We start from the raw sequence: 16,453 nt of genomic DNA on the forward strand, positions 1-16,453 counted from the left end.
AACAAAATGTCTGTTGGATCAATGAATATTAATGATTGGCAGCACATTCCAGAATACAGTTCATTTCAGAAAAGCAATTTGCTTTGTTTCCTCATGACAGTGACCACGAAATTTGAATTAAATTAAAATGAGCAATACTTGCCCTAACCGGTTTGGCTCAGTGGATAGGGCGTCGGCCTGCGGACTGAAAGTTCCCAGGTTCAATTCCGGTCAAGGACATGTACCTTGGTTGTGGGCACATCCCCAGTAGGGAGTGTGTGAGAGGCAGCTGGTCGATGTTTCTCTCTCATCGATGTTTCTAACTCTCTATCCCTCTCCCCTCCTCTCTCTGAAAAATTAATAAAATATATTTTTTTTAAAAAATGAGCAATCCTTTTTTAAAATTGTAACTTATTTCTTAAAACTTTTTGGCATGTTTTAGGCATCTTGAGAGTTCTGCTGATTGTTTACTTATTTTAAAAGATGAACAGAAACCAATGTTATAGAAGATAAAGATTTGTATAGATTAAACAGTGAGAAAATATGCCTAACTTATGTTTTATATTTCCAAACTCAAGTTGCCACAAACCAGACTACTCTAGTTCCTTATCTGATAGTTCTGTGGAACCATGCGTTGGTAATACCTTATATCTGTGATATTATAATGCATAGCCTACTTTCATTTTAATTCTTACAATATGCTAACCACTCCTCACATGTTAGTATCAACTAAACATGTAGAACCACGTGTAGCATTTTATTTTAATATATTTTTATATTATTTTTTAAATCTTCATCTGAGGATATTTTTTATTGATTTTTAGAGAGAGTGGAACAGAATGGAAAAGACAGAAATATCAATGTGCGAGAAACACATTGATTGGTTGCCTCCTGCACGTGCCCTGACCAGGATTCAGGCCAGGGAGGAGCCTGCAACCGAGATACATGCCCTTGACCAGAATCGAACCCAGAACCCTCTGGTCCACAGGCCGAAACTCTATACCCTGAGCCAAACCGGCTAGGGCACATGTAGCATTTTATATCTGGAAAGATCCTTAGGACTTTTATATTAAAAGTGTTTCTCACTTTTGAAAGGTTGGGAAATACTATACTCCATGCTGCTGCCATCCCATATCCTCTGTCTCATCCTCAAAAATATGATTAAAATTTCAAACCTTGTGATAGCACAGAGCAGTATTAAGTCATTGACCATTACTCACCGAATATAACCTCAAGAAAAAGCCAGTACCAGTTGATATAGTATTTGTTCCGAAGACTTAGAAGAATAAAAATCAAAGAAGGGCATCAGGCAGGCTGTGTCATTTTGAGATCTTCTTTACTCCTCCTACACATACTCACACAGTGATCCATTGATAGTGCTTCTCTTTGGGTATTTAATTTTCTTCTTAAAAAAGTGAAACTAAGTTATTAAAAATGATCAAAGTTAAAAGTAGAAGTCATTACAAATATAACACATGCACACACAAACATACTCAACTGTCTATATTTTGGTTACTCTGCCACATTAAAGAGATTATTTAGGTTTAGCATCAGGGTCATATAAAAAGTTTAAAGTAAAATTTTTTTCTTTCTTTTCATTTGGCTTGTGAAATTAAAATGCATTGTATAGAGTTAGTCTTAGCCAAGGATTAACACAAGCTTAAAGCTAATTCCTTTCTCTGACATGAATTCCAATTTATGTATATAGGAATTATGGGACTTGAGCCAAGACTGGACTAGGCCGCCGTAACTTAGCTAAATTTTATTTCCTAATTTTGATTTTCAGTATTGAAATTTGATTCTTTCGAAGTTCATTGACTAGAATATGCATATTTGTGATGGGATAAGTTTTTCATAAAATTTGATTACTCAGTATACTTTATGATCTCTCCAATAGTTTAAATTAATATTTTTATTATTACATGTTACCACTGAATTTCTTCACTTATTTTAACTCACGGATCTTCCTTGTTTTCTTTTATAAGAGATTATCCTTCACTTTCCTTTTGCCCTTTTCTAATTGTTTTGGAGTTTCTCAATTCTTTATCCTTTCTGTGCAGAGGATTTCTACAAATTCATCCTCCAGATACAGTTTTTCTTAGATCACAGTTATGTCAGCTTATCAGTGTTTGATTAAATAAATTGTCTTCTTTTCCTGGTTTCTTTTCTAATCCTTGCTTTATACATACTTTTTAGTAAAGCTAATCAGTTCTAAAACTCTGGTCTTTCAGCAGCATCAATTCTAAATTTTCTTTCTATATCTAATAATGGGCTTATTTAGTTATCTGCTGGTGCATAACCAACCACCCCCAAATAGTGGTTTGAAACAATAATTTCTCACAGTTCTGAGTGTTAACAGGAGCAACAGCTGGATGGTTCTTTTGCTGGTCTTCTTCCGAGTCTCTCCTGCAGCTTCCGTGGAGCTGGAACGCCCACAGTGATTCTCCTGGCCCCGTGATTGGGAAGCTGGGCTCAGCCGGGACAACTGAACCTCTCCCTCATCACATGGCCTCTCCACATGGAGTTCCCAGCAGGGTGGCCCCACTTCTATGTGGCAGCTCAGGGCTTCCCAAAGGCAAAAGTGGAAGCTCTGCCCTAACTGGTTTGGCTCAGTGAATAGAGCGTCGGCCTGCAGACTGAAGGTCCTGGGTTCGATTCTGGGTCAGGGCACATGCCTAGGTTGCAGGCTCGATTCCCAGTAGGGTGCGTGCAAGAGGCAGCCAATCAATGATTCTTTCTCATCATTGATGTTTCTGTCTCTCTCTCCTTTCCTCTCTGAAATCAATAAAAATATATTTTATTTTTTTGAAAAATAGTGGAAGCTGCCAGGCCTTACGTCTTAGCCCCAGAGTCACTTCTGCCACAATCTGTGGGTTGAAGTGAGTCCGTGTCCGCTCAGGTTCAGTTTGGGAGGAAATACACAGGGTGCCAGTCCCGGAAGGCCATACTGAACACCACTACCAGAGGGGTTATGTTTTCCTCTTTCTTCACTAAGACCTTGATTTCTCTCTACTCCTGTTTCAGTTCCCTGTGTCCCTGGTGGTTTGCCTAAGCCTGTAAATGTCACCTTCTTATCCATAAACATGAAGAATGTCCTCCAGTGGGGTCCACCCGAGGGCCTACAAGGAGTAGAAGTGACTTACACTGTGCAGTATTTCATGTAAGTTGGTTCTTTTCCTTTTGACTGATTTATAAACACAAGACTCAGACTCCTATTAACTGTGTGAAGATTCGCCATCTTTTGTATTAAATAAGTATTTGAAAAGAAAAAAATTAGATGTTTCATGTTAAATTTTTCTTGCTATGCTTTGTTAGGTTAAATTAGAAAACAGTTTCTTCATGGAGACAGGAGCACTGGATGCTGGGGCAAGGGGGAATTATTTAAATGGAGAAAAGAAGTTGGTCAAAAGACTATTCTGTGGCTGAGCAAATAAAGAAATCCATCATCTCTGAAATGTCTAAACTTACTGGAATTATGCACATTTTAAGTGAAACTGAGCACAGAATTATGTACAACTACCTGTTCCTGCTGAAGATAGTAGTGAGTGGACATTTTTACTTTTCACCTCTCCCTCAAAACTCATTGAAAGCAAGAAAGAATGCAAATCAGACAGACATTGTCCATCTTCAAAACAACCAAGGAAATGGTCACAACCCCCAAGCCACAGACTATGAGGTGTATAAGCCAAATACTGTGAGATCTGAAAGAAAACCGCCCAGAAGCTGGAAGTAAACCTATACCTCCTCAAACTCCAACAGCAAAAAAATAATTTCACAAGAATAAATGTCACAGTACTCAGAGGCTTAAGTCTAAGGATGTGGAATCTAAGGATTTCCACCCCCAGAAATTGAGGAAATGTCCCCATGGAGCCCCAGGTTGGTGCCACAGGATGTCAGAGAAGGAGGGAGAGGGATAGAGAGTTAGAAACATCAATGAGAGAGAAACATCGATCAGCTGCCTCCTACACACCTCCTACTGGGGATGTGCCCGCAACCAAGGTACATGCCCTTGACCGGAATCAAACCTGGGACCTTTCAGTCGACAAAAGGGAACTTTGGTCAACGCTCTATCCACTGAGCCAAACCGGTTAGGGCACATCATTGATGTTTTTATTGCTCTCTCTCTCTCCCTTCCTGTCTAAAATCAATAAAAATATATTTTAAAAATAAATAAAAATAGTTGGCCCCATTCAAAGAGCAGTAGTCCCAAAGAAACCAGCACAGTACCTATCCATAATCATTGGAAGAGAGAAAGAGGAAAAAAGAACACAAGTGAAACATTTCTGAAAAGTTTTCTCATGGAAGTGGGAGAAAAATTCATACAAATAATTGCCCATAATTTGAGCCCATACGCAACATGTTTCTAATGACAAAGCTTAAAGAAGAAGTTGCAATCTCTTCCAAAAGAAGAGATTCTAAGACCACAGGAAGAGCTTCTTTTTAAAAGCAAGTGGGCAGAGCTTAGGGAAAAGATGTAAAATAAAAATATTAAATATACTTTAAAAACCTATTATAGCCCGGCTGGCATGGCTCAGTGTCTAAACGTCAACCTATGAACCAGGAGATCAAGATTCCATTCCCGGTCAGGGTATATTCCTGGGTTGCAGGCTCATTCCCCAGTGTGGGGCATACAGGAGGCAGTCGATCAATGGTTCTCTCTCATCATTGATGTTTCTATCTCCCTCTCCCTCTGCCTGCCTCGCTTAGTAGAGAACCATTAAATTAGTAAGAATTTAAAAAGAACAAAAAAACTATTATAGCTGTTAGGAATAGTTGACCAGGTAATAATGATAATAATCTGGCATTGCATATCATAAATGCATGCTATATCCAGCAAAATATAATAAAAATAATAGCAAGGCATATCCTGGTGAACTTATTGAACTTTAAGAAAATGAAATGATTTCTGGCCATCCTAGCAAAAGCAGGACTCAAGTCGGGTGGGGGGATGAAGTGATTTCTCTCTGGCAGCACTCAGCACTCAGCAGAAAACAGTGCCATATCTTCTGAGGGGAAAATAGGTGAGGCCTAAGACTCTTAACAAGTTCAACAGATGTCTTTTCAAGTAGGTGGGAATTCAGGATATCATTCCCCTGAGACCTTCTTAGGGGGTGGGGAACCTCTAACTAAAGATAATAGCCATCTGACATAGAAAAAAAGATGAACCTAGACAAAGAAATTAGTAATGACAGGATAATGGCATAAAGACTAGTAGCATGCATTGCAACAATGTAAATTTAGAACTAAGACCACATAGTGATGGGAAATATGGTTCTTGAAATTTCTCATATATATTTGAACCTAAACAATAATAGAAAAAATCAGAAGGTGGGCAGAAACTGTAAGTGAACTGATATTCATAGCAGAAAACCATTAAATATGATCTAAAATGAAGTGACTTCATTTTAATGACTAAGCTCTCAGTATTTTTCGAGAAACCATTTTCTTAATTTAAATGATATTTTAAGAACTAATATATCTTGTGGTAATGAGACATTTGAACTATAGCAATTCCTTTAATTTCTTATTTTATATTAAAGTTTAAGTCAAGTTAAATTTACTACCTTTATTAAAACTACGCATGTGGCATAATCTAGTTTTTATCTATATATTCAGCTATCTAACTATCCTTCTGGTTATATGTAAGCATGATGAGATGTCCAGAATCATGTATACCAAATATTTCAGGGTAATGGGTTTCCAGCTGATTTATTTCTCTCTTGATTCTGTTTTTCTGATTGGTTGCGTTTTTTTTTTTTAATGTATTATAGTTACAAAAAAGAATAAAGCCATTTTTTGTCTTTGAAAAAAAAAAATTCCGACCTCCAAAGGCAATGGAGGACTTCAACTGCTATTCCTGAGCAAATTGAACTAGACCTTCATTCTCATTTCCGAGGCGTTTCCCAGGAGCTGAGTTTAGGAAAGAAGACATCACTGTGCAAAGGGAAATGTTTCTGGAGCACGCCCTTGCCTCCTTTTCCATTAGGTGGAGCAAAGAGCTTGCTCTGTCCTTTGTATGTCTCCGTGATTCAGAAAAGGACTTTTTAAAACGGGCAGATTCATCACTGCTCTCTGACAGCAGATAAATTGGATTGTGCAACTTTTGAAAAAGAATATATAAAGAAAAAGGTGGACAGGGATACAGGGTGGTATATGTCACTGATAGAGCTCCAAGCTCAGCTGGAGTCAGACAGTCCTGGGTTCATAGCCATGCTATGAGCCTTGCTGGGTAACTTTGGGCAGATTACATATTATACTTTTTTTAAAATATATTTTATTGATTTTTTACAGAGAGGAAAGGAGAGGGATAGAGAGTTAGAAACATCGATGAGAGAGAAACATCGATTAGCTGCCTCCTGCACACTCCCTACTGGGTATGTACCCGCAACCAAGGTACATTCCCTTGGGTGCGCAGGCCGACGCTCTATCCACTGAGCCAAACTGGTTAGGGCTACATATTATACTTTTGAGTGAAGTTTGTTTCCAAATAAAAGATGAAATTTGAACAAAAGTTTAAAATATATCTTCCAAAAGAATTTAATACAAAAATATATATGGAAGCACTAAAAGCTCAAGCTTTGCATCCCAGGAAAGTGGTTCAAATCCCAGATATGCCTTTTACTAGTGATATGAACTTGAGCATTTGGTTTCCTTATCTCTCTGAGCTTCAGTTTTCTCATCTGTGAAATGGGTTACCACTGTTACAACCTTTTGTCCCAGACAGAAAGAGGCATCATCCTTAATTCCTCTCTTACATGCCCTCAATCGCCAAGTCCTGTGTCCTGATATTTCTTCCTTTGTCCTGTTGGTTCCATGGCCACCATCCTTGTCTAAGCCACCTGCATCTTCCACCTGGAGTATCCTCCCAGCTCCTCTCCAGGCTGCCTCTCCTAACCCTTTGCATTCTCCATGCTACCACCAGAGTTATCTTTCTAAAACCCTAACATGCTGCTTTAATCTTTTCAGTAGCCTCTCCTGCAAACCTGTCTCTTTTCCCGGCTCACCTCTTATCACTAAATATACCTTAGTCTCTCCCACCTAAAAATATTCCCCCCTCCCTATTTACTATGGGTGTTATGCTTTTAATAAAGGAAAGGAAAAATCAGAGTGAACATCCTAGTTAATATCATCATCCCTATAATTGAAAATGCAGATTTAGGCATGCACTTCAGTCTAGTGACTTTTCCCCAAACCCTTGATGGCAAGTAGATTTTTTAATTTTATGAGAATGTCAAGGTAATTTTTCTTCCAAGAAAAAAGATGGCTAATTTTTCTTAAAACAACCCATCAAACTGACCTAAGTATGCATGGTGGACTACAAAACTTACATAGATATAATTATTAGAAGAGTTGATCACACAATATGTAAAATTTTTACTGTAGCCCAAGAATAATAATAAAATCTATGCTTTCAAAATATACTGTGAATTATAATTCACAGAAAAGAAAGGTGATTACAGAAACTCTGACTCATGTTCCTGACAGCTAATGAAAAAAATTGCCAGCAGCAAAAGCAGATTCCTTTTTATCTCAATGATAGGCACTGTTGTTCTGAAGAGAAGGTCTTAAGTTCCATTCAGGTTTATATAATGACTGTTTTTTCCTATTGTAAAGCACAGAGGGCACTTCATTATTAATTCACAGTTTCCTTCTCTGCAGATACGGGCAAAAGAGATGGCTGAACAAATCCGAATGCAGAAATATCAATAGGACCCACTGTGATCTCTCTGCTGAAACTTCTGACTATGAACATCAATATTATGCCAAAGTTAAGGCCATTTGGGGATCTGATTGTTCCAAATGGGCAGAAACTGGACGGTTCTATCCTTTATTAGAAAGTAAGTAATACAGTTGTCTGTTAAACACGGATGAATATCACGCTCACCTGACCTCCTGGTGTTACCAGGTTCAGTCTCATAGACAGCTCTGCCCGAGGAGCCAGTGCTCAGCTTGGCTCTGTTCTGCACTCTGTCCGTCAGCTGGTGGAGTGACCCAAGGTGCTTCTCCCCACTGCATCCCAGAGTCTTGTCTTTAGAATGCAAGCTGTGGCGAAGTGACCTCCAAGATCTCTCCCAGATCCCAAATTGACGCTAAATGTCAATACTATCAAATTTTGATTTGATTTTAACATTTAGTGGAGACTATGTAATTTGTGGAACAACTGACAGATCTGTTTTTAATGTTGTGGGTTTCAAAACCGTCGAATATGTCCACAAGGTTGATTACAGGTTATTCTGATCACTAAAGTAAGTCTTTTCTTTGTGGTGCGACTTGGTGGTGTGATGATGCAATTTCTAGCTGTAACTCAGAATCAAGACAACATCTTGCTGGTGTTTGCTTTTTCATTGTTCCGTGCCCTGATCTGTAGCTGACTCGGGTACAGGACTCACTCAGAGGTGCCATATGAAATTTACAAGTTCTCCTTAGGTCCTGAAACTGGAGCCTTTCTTCAGATTCCCTTCGAGCTCAGAAGTCAGCAACCTATGCCCTCAACCAAATGCAGCAGCACCACCCCCCTTTCTGTTTTTCTACAGGCCGAGAGCTAAGAATGGGTTTTACATTGACATAAATAATAGTTGCAACAGAGATCCTATCTTGACCTTTATGGTTAAACTTTGCTAACCTCTGTTCTAGATCATTCCAATCACATCTCCAAAGGTTTTTAGCAGTGCTTCATTCCTCCGTGTCTGCTTTTTGCCATGTGTCCAATCATATTAATGTTATTTATCACCGATTTTCAAGTCACGGCAGTGTTATAAATAGTTTTCATTGTATTTACCATCATCGAGTACTATTTATCCATGTGACTGGGAACTCCTCAACTGACTGTTTTAACATCGTGTCAGCGTACAGGAAATTCTTGTTTCAAGTTTCTGCATGCCTTGGGCCCACCTTGGAGCATTCTGAGGCATCTCAAATAAGAGAGTTGGACGGAGAGTTTTTGTCCCAGTAGAATTAGACTGTAGTTTTATCCAAGGTGATTTCTACATCTGAACATAATTCCCTCTCCTCTCCCCTTTAAGCACAAATTGGCCCACCAGGCATCACTTTGACTCCTGGTGAGAAATCCATTTCTGTGGTTCTGACGGCTCCAGAGAAGTGGAAGAAAAATTCAGAAGAAAGTTCCATTTCCATGCAACAAATATACTCGAATCTGAAGTATAATGTGTCCATCTATAATACTAAATCAAACAGAACGGTAAGTCTGAAATGGAACAGGGCACATAATCTGGGTCCCTTTTTGCAGTTAATGCTAAAGCAAGCAGCCCTACTGCTTTAATTCTCTGCATTTGAAAATGGGAAGATGTGATATTCAAAAGAGATGCCATCCAAGGTACAATTGAAGCTATGTAGAAACGTAGGAAACTTCAGAATTCCTGTACAGAAACTTTCTATTAATGGACATGATATTGCTATTGGAGTAGTTATTGACGGAGAAGCTTTTTCTTGCATAACATCTGTCAGTCACTCTCGAAGAAAGAAAAAGGTATTAGCAAGAACACAGACAAAGCTGAATGAGAAATCTATCCTTACGTTATTATTTAGCATTGTACTGGGATTGTTTCAGTTCCTGGGTATTGCCGAGCTAGAGGAAAGGGGTATTTTAAAGCTGTTGCTGAAAAGAAAGCTTGTAGGCATAGTAAAGGATTTCATGGTATCTGGGTCTTTTATTTCCTTGTAGAGTTATTTGTCTGGGGTGGTACTAGAAACCTTTGCTGTAACTGATGTTTGCCATTCCCTAACCTAGTGGTCTCAGTGTGTGACCAACCACACGCTGGTGCTCAGCTGGCTAGAGCCGGACACTCTGTACTGCATCCACGTGGGTTCCTTCGTCCCAGGGCCTCCTCGCCTTGCTCAGCCTTCTGAGAAGCAGTGTGTCAGTACTTTGAAAGGTAAGCTTTAAAACACCTCAGCTGCTCTGAGGAAGGAAGTCTGATGAAACTAGAAGGAAGTGTGGCAGTGTAGACAAGGTATTGGCAAATCTGTTTCTACCAGAAACAGGTTGAGGCAAAGGCAGAAACAGCTGTCCCCAGAAATGCATTGAGCAACCCGGGACACTGCCATTGAACTTGGCCAACGTTAGGGAGTGTTTTCACCCCTCGGGGGACCTCAGTACCAGGCCTGGCACTTGCTGCCAGCAAGCCACTGCCTTGGGAAAGAACAATGGGGAACTTTTACACACATCTTTTTTCTTTTTCTAAATGATAATCATTCTGGTCAGTAGAAGTTCTGTGGTCTTCAAGCACATCAGACAATTAATTGTATTGCTAGAAACAAAGCATTATCATAAAAACACTTTTTAAGCCGAAACCGGTTTGGCTCAGTGGATAGAGCGTCGGCCTGCGGACTGAAAGGTCCCAGGTTCGATTCCGGTCAAGGGCATGTACCTGGGTTGCGGGCACATCCCCAGTAGGAGATGTGCTGGAGGGAGCTGATCGATGTTTCTCTCTCATAGATGTTTCTAACTCTCTGTCTTTCTCCCTTCCTCTCTGTAAAAAGTCAATAAAATATATTTAAAAAAAAAACAAACACTTTTTAAGACAGAATCCTTTGCTCCCCCTCAGAAATACAAATTACAGGCTCCATGTTTACATATCGCTGACTGGCTGGTCTGGGATCTACAAACCAGTACTTAGGGCCTCTCTCTTAGAGTTGCTTCTCTCTCCTTTCTTTCTTTCTTTCTTTCTTTCTTTTTTTTTTTTTTTTTTTTTTGTCTCCTTCTCATGTCTGAACGTGGTTGCCAAGGAACTGTGAGTGAAGAGTCTCCTTTCTGTTGGGAGACATGGAGTTAGGAGCTTAGCGTTTGTATAATCATTCTTCCTCCAGGGTGAGAGGACCTTGTATTCAAAACCTGAAAATTGAAAATAAATCCTAAAGTTGACCTTCACTGACTGGCTCTTCATCCATTATTCTTCTGTTTCTCTCTTCCAAACGTGCTGGCCTAAGACAAATGTCATAGCATTTCCCCCAAGCCTTGGTTCCATCCCCAGCTATGGGACAGGGATGGTGACAGACCCCTGCTCTCCTCCTCCTTCACGCCTCCCACATGTCATGATAAAAATGTCCCAAGGAATACAAAGGGAATTTTTTTAGTACAAATAAAAAGTGAAAAGCTTTCTTTTTAAATCTCTATCCTTGCCATAGCTTTCCCTTTAAAATAAAAGGTTCTCTACCACGTGTCAAATTAAACTAAAATGCTAAGCGAGCAAAAGGCAACACAAAGCAGATTGAAGAAATTATTTTGGTATTTGGATAAAGTGCTCTGTTTACTAATAGCTTGATCAGTGGCCAAATGCTAGGAATGCATTTCCAGTGGAAGTCATTTAAGCAGTTGGCAGAGTTAAGCAACTAGAGTAGAGATTAAATTAAATACTTCCCAGTAAGCAGATGGAGCAACTTTCTAACCAGTTTAGGAAAGGTAACAAAAGAGTAAGGAGGCACCATTTCAGGTCCTGAGGTTTTCCAGGATCTCCCAGCTGTTAAATCACCCCAGCACCATTCCAAGACAATGCTTTGACAACCCCCTTTTAAAAGAATCGGGCCCTAGCTGTTTTGGCTCACTAAGTAGAGCATCCACCTAAGGACTGAAGGGTCCCTGGTTCAATTCCAGTCAAGGGCACATGCCCAGGTTGCAAACTTGATCCCCAGTAGGGGGTGAGCAGGAGGCAGCTGATCAATGATTCTCTCCCATCATTGATGTTTCTATCTCTCTCTCCTTCTCCCTTCCTCTCTGAAATCAATAAAAAGATGTATTTTTAAAAATCAGTATTATCTCTTTTGGGACTATTCTTTGGAAAATATTTCTGTTCCCCATTGTTCCCCAATCCCTACAAATACAGATAGGGTTTCTTTGTTTATTGTAACCAAAATGTGCTGATATACACGAAGTGCCACCAGTCACTGTTGGCCTGGCTCCTCTTAATTAGTGCAAGTTCCATCCTAGATCAGGGATTGTATCCAGAGGACTGGACTGAGTTGTAGCCTAAAGTAGGAGCAGATGATGCTCAGTCACCTAAAACATCTGCATTGTGGTGTTGGCATCTTTCTATGTGGAAGCTGATGACAGATGTGCTCTTCAGGAATTGGTCAGGGTAGAAGAACCTGCAGTTGGAGCCCTGTTTTACTGGGCTTTACTCAAGTTTAACTAATTTAAATGCTAATCTCATTTTAAAAATACCTTCACAGAAATATCTAGAATAATGTTTTACCAATACCTAGGTTCCAATTTCGTTTTGCCAAGTTGACTCATAAAATTAACCATCCCAACTTCCAATTACCCCACAGGAGCTTAACAAATATAAGTTAGTCACAATAATCCCCGTTCTGATCAATGGTGGGCCAGGACTACTTTTCTTAAAACTATTCACCAGGTCTTTTCATTCCCTATGGACTTTTACTCATCATGAACCCATAACACATCAAAACCTGGGAAGGAGTTACTGCCGTTCTCAGCACACACCAGCTCAGCCACCTTCCTACAAACATCCCCAAGCTCCAGACGTACCCAGAAAAGCCCGAGCAACCAGCACGAGGGTAGTTCTGTTGGTCACGTAGAAGGTGATGCCATATATATATCCCTGTCCTCTACTGAATATATGAAAAAGACTGAGTCAAATGAGTGGCATAGAAAAGTGGGACTGCTTAGTGGGATCATTACAAGGGGGTTTTGTTGTTCGGTTTGGAGTGCTGCGAGTTGCCTGAATTTCAGATACATTTACCTTCAAGTATAAAAACCAACATGAATCTCATAGCCAGACATAAAACGTTGGAATATATGCTGACCTGGGTTGCTAACGCATCCTTGCTGTAAAGATTTGAGACAGTCCTTAAGACTATCTATTGTCAGAGACAGTAGGAATTCTGAGACCCCTTATTACATTGTTATAAATGAGAAAACTGAATTCGTACGTGTAAGTGATTATGCCCAAAGCTTCTTGACATTGCCCATGTTTTCCCACCACACCAAGTTACAACAATCTACTCTCCCCCGCCCCCCCCTTTTCTTTTAACAGATCAAACATCAGCATTGAAAATTAAAATCATCTTCTGGTATGTTTTGCCCATATCTGTTACCCTGTTTATCTTTTCTGTGATGGGCTTCTCTGCGTACAGATATATCCATGTTGGCAAAGAGAAACACCCGGCAAATCTCGTGAGTGCTTAGTGTGGCTGGACTCATTATAGCAACACATCTCCAGGAAGCTGGAAAGGAGGCTCTGTAACTAATACCATTCCTTTTAGGGGCAGAGTGAGTTTAAAGGTAAAGAGCTAATAAATTTAAAAAAAAACAAAACACTTTCTCTACTAGATTAACTCACTAACATAACCAAAGAGAAAGATTCTTTAGCATTAACAAAGATTTTAGGTTTAATGACCAGATTAGACTAGGTCTTGAGGTACGAGATAAATGAGGTCATGATCCATGCCCTTCCAGAGGTTCAAGTCTAGTTGGGGACAAGAATTTCAAAATGATATGACTATGATGAAAGCAGGCACTAGGGATGCTAGGGGTACAGGGGAGGCACTGAACCCCTGCATGGGGATCAGGAGAAGTTCATGCCTGGGCTTGGTTATAAAAGGTGAGTAAGAGTTAGGGACCTACTACTGGCAGAAGAAACAACAGGGGAAAGGTGGATAGCTGTTTGGGAAACCGCATGGTATTGTTAAATCATAAGGTTCCTGATGAGGAGCTATGAAAGCTGTTACTAGAGAGTGGGTAGTAAGGCCAGGTAATGAGAGAATTGGGCTGTAAGTCCAAGTAGGTTGGGCTTTATTCTATTGGCAAAGAAATCTCTGTAGGGTTTTACCTTGGTGATGTCACGGTCGATATTGTGTTTTAGATCCAACTGGATAGTGAGTCTAAGACAACATTAGGGGGATTGAGACTGGAAGAAACAAGTAAAGTAACTAGGAGACTGGCAGTTTCCCCAAGGAGAGAAGATGAGAGTCTAAGAGAAGAAAGTGGGATGGAAGGCTGGGCTGGAGACCAGGACATGGGATGGAAGCACATTTAGGGGGGAAATGGCCAGGATCTCATCACTCATAGTAAGGAGAAGCAAGGAGTAAAAGGAATTAACCTTATCCTCTGGACCATGCACTGAAGGGTTTTGAAATGCTGAGCATATTTTAACAATAAAAATTATTTCTTTGGGAATTATTAAAAATATGTTCACATGTACACAATACATACATGTATTCCTGTTAGCTCAGTTTAAAAATAGTTCTATGAATCTGCCTGCACTTAAGGTTCAGGATTAGCTTTTTAAAGGCATAGGGAGACCTTTCCTGGAAGGGAAATTCACAAAATTGACCACACATTACTTTTTACAAAAAAAAAAAATTGTAAAAGAATAAAATTAAAGGATTTATTTTATAATGTTAAATGAAATCTCATCATAGATTAGACAATGAGGATTGTAACATAGCTCATCATTGGCAATCTAAACAGGCACCTCCCACATATCCCCAGCAACATTTTAACCTGAAACAAGTTTTCCTGGCATTAGGTAGAGTTTTTCTGTCTGCCATAAACTGGCAAATGGATTTCCCTTTTTTACTTTATTATAGCATGATTCCTTTGGTGTTTGGGGGAAGTAAGTAGAACCATCCCTGCTCATGTTCTTATCTGCTTTTTACATCTAGTTTTCATGCCCACCCACATTTCATGTCCTGACTGTATCCAAAAAAGGGCTGGGAGCCCAGGTAACCACAGCTTACTAACAAATAAATAGTAAACTATAATTAACAAAGCAATTTCAAAACCTCCATCTCACTTAGTTCTCACCACCTTTTATGTGGCACAAATTCTGACTTTTCAGAATTAAAAATCAAGGCTCAAGAAATTAAATAACATCCTAAATTTCCTCAGCCAGTTAGAGGAGGGGGCAGTCACACCCTTATATTTGACCTGGACAGATACCCACCCAATGAACCACTTTTCACTTCATATGCATTTTGTATGTCTTGGTCTCTTCCATATGCATTTTGTGTGAATGAGGTTTTCTCTATATTCCAAGCATAACTTTCACTTCCATGAGTTGGTAAGAATAGATCTTTAAAACCATCTGATGACAGTATAAGTTTTACTTAACAGCTGTTTTTAATATCTGTCAAAAGTGAAAAGTGAAAACCATTCTCTTCTCTCTTTATAGATTTTGATTTATAGAAATGAACTTGACAAAGGATTCTTTGTACCTGCTGAACAAATTGTGATTAACTTTATCACACTCAATATTTTGGAGGATTCTAAATTTTCTCATAAGGATGTAAGTGTCGTGGAAAAAAGCAATGATGTATGGGATCTGCATGAGCCCAGCAAGGACCAAGAGCCCCATCAGGAGGAAATGGAGGTGATGCACTTAGGGTATGCTTCCCATTCGATGGACATTGTCGATGACACTGAGGAAAGCTCCAACGGAACATCCCTGACCCAACAAGAGTCACTCGGCAGAACAATACCCACAGATAAAATAGTCATTGAGTATGAATATAATGTGAGAACTACTGACCTTTCTGTGGGGCCTGGAGACCAAGAGCTCAGTTTGCAGGAGGAGATGTTCCTACAAGGAAAATTATTTGAGCCACAGACAGCTTTGGCTGACTGGGGCCCACAAACACTACTGTATTCATATACCCCTCAACTCAGAGACTTGCACCACCTGCCAGAGGAGCATGTGGACACAGAAGAGGAGCCAGAAGAAGAGCCATCGACCACACTGGTCGATTGGGACCCTCGGACTGGCAGGCTGTGTATACCTTCCTTATTTGGCTTTGAACGTGAGTCAGAAGGATGTGAACACCCTGAGTACAAGGAGCTCACAGATGAGGGCCTTCTGTCTAGAATTTATGAGGACCAGGCTCCCGACAAGCCACTTGAAGAAGATGAAACCTATCTGACGCAATTTTTGGAGGAGTGGGGATTGTATGTACAAATGGAAGACTAACGCCCACACCTCCCTCTCTGCCTGACCCCTACTGTTACAAGGCACATGAGTGCAAACATCTGAGTGCCCAAACAATAAAGTATCTGGGATAAAAGAGGTTTACCTATATTTTTCTATGTCAGTGATAACAACTTATTTCCTCTTTCCTCTTAGCACTTGTTTCATTCTGTCTCACATCGTGGTTGGTTCATGCCTGTGGGCCTCTTACGGTGATGGCAGGCATCTGGAGTACAGTGGCTGACCCATTGCTTTGTACCAGTAATATTTGCCAAATGTTTGTCAAATTAGATGTAGAATGTATTCGGGGGGTGTACTCTGGCCCTTTGTTATTTTCAAATAAGCACATTTATACAATTATTTTTTGGACACTTAAATGTATAACACTGTAAAAATGTTTCATTATATAAATACTACTTTTTTAGAATTTGGTTTATTGTTAGAAGAATGATATATTTAAAATATACGAATATCACAAAGTGGGTGGTAAGTTGGTCACACTTAAGGACCCCAATGCATCATTAAATCATAAT

The 16,453-nt window shown here is 39.7% G+C and overlaps 1 protein-coding gene across 1 annotated transcript in view; it reads left to right on the forward strand.

Annotated features, from left to right (window-relative positions):
- Positions 1-16,013, forward strand: part of IL20RA (interleukin 20 receptor subunit alpha) — a 32,342-nt gene extending 16,329 nt beyond the window's left edge. The window contains exons 2-7 of the mRNA XM_081094571.1: positions 3,004-3,139; positions 7,639-7,817; positions 9,003-9,178; positions 9,728-9,872; positions 12,993-13,132; positions 15,132-16,013. Coding sequence (XP_080950697.1) covers positions 3,063-3,139; positions 7,639-7,817; positions 9,003-9,178; positions 9,728-9,872; positions 12,993-13,132; positions 15,132-15,923 — 1,509 coding nt within the window. The 5' untranslated portion in view covers positions 3,004-3,062 and the 3' untranslated portion in view covers positions 15,924-16,013. The remainder of the gene's footprint in view (positions 1-3,003; positions 3,140-7,638; positions 7,818-9,002; positions 9,179-9,727; positions 9,873-12,992; positions 13,133-15,131) is intronic.
- Positions 16,014-16,453: the final 440 nt, after the last annotated feature.

Source organism: Myotis nattereri (genome assembly GCF_964212035.1).
Source record: "Myotis nattereri genome assembly, chromosome: 6".
Taxonomy (NCBI): domain Eukaryota; kingdom Metazoa; phylum Chordata; class Mammalia; order Chiroptera; family Vespertilionidae; genus Myotis; species Myotis nattereri.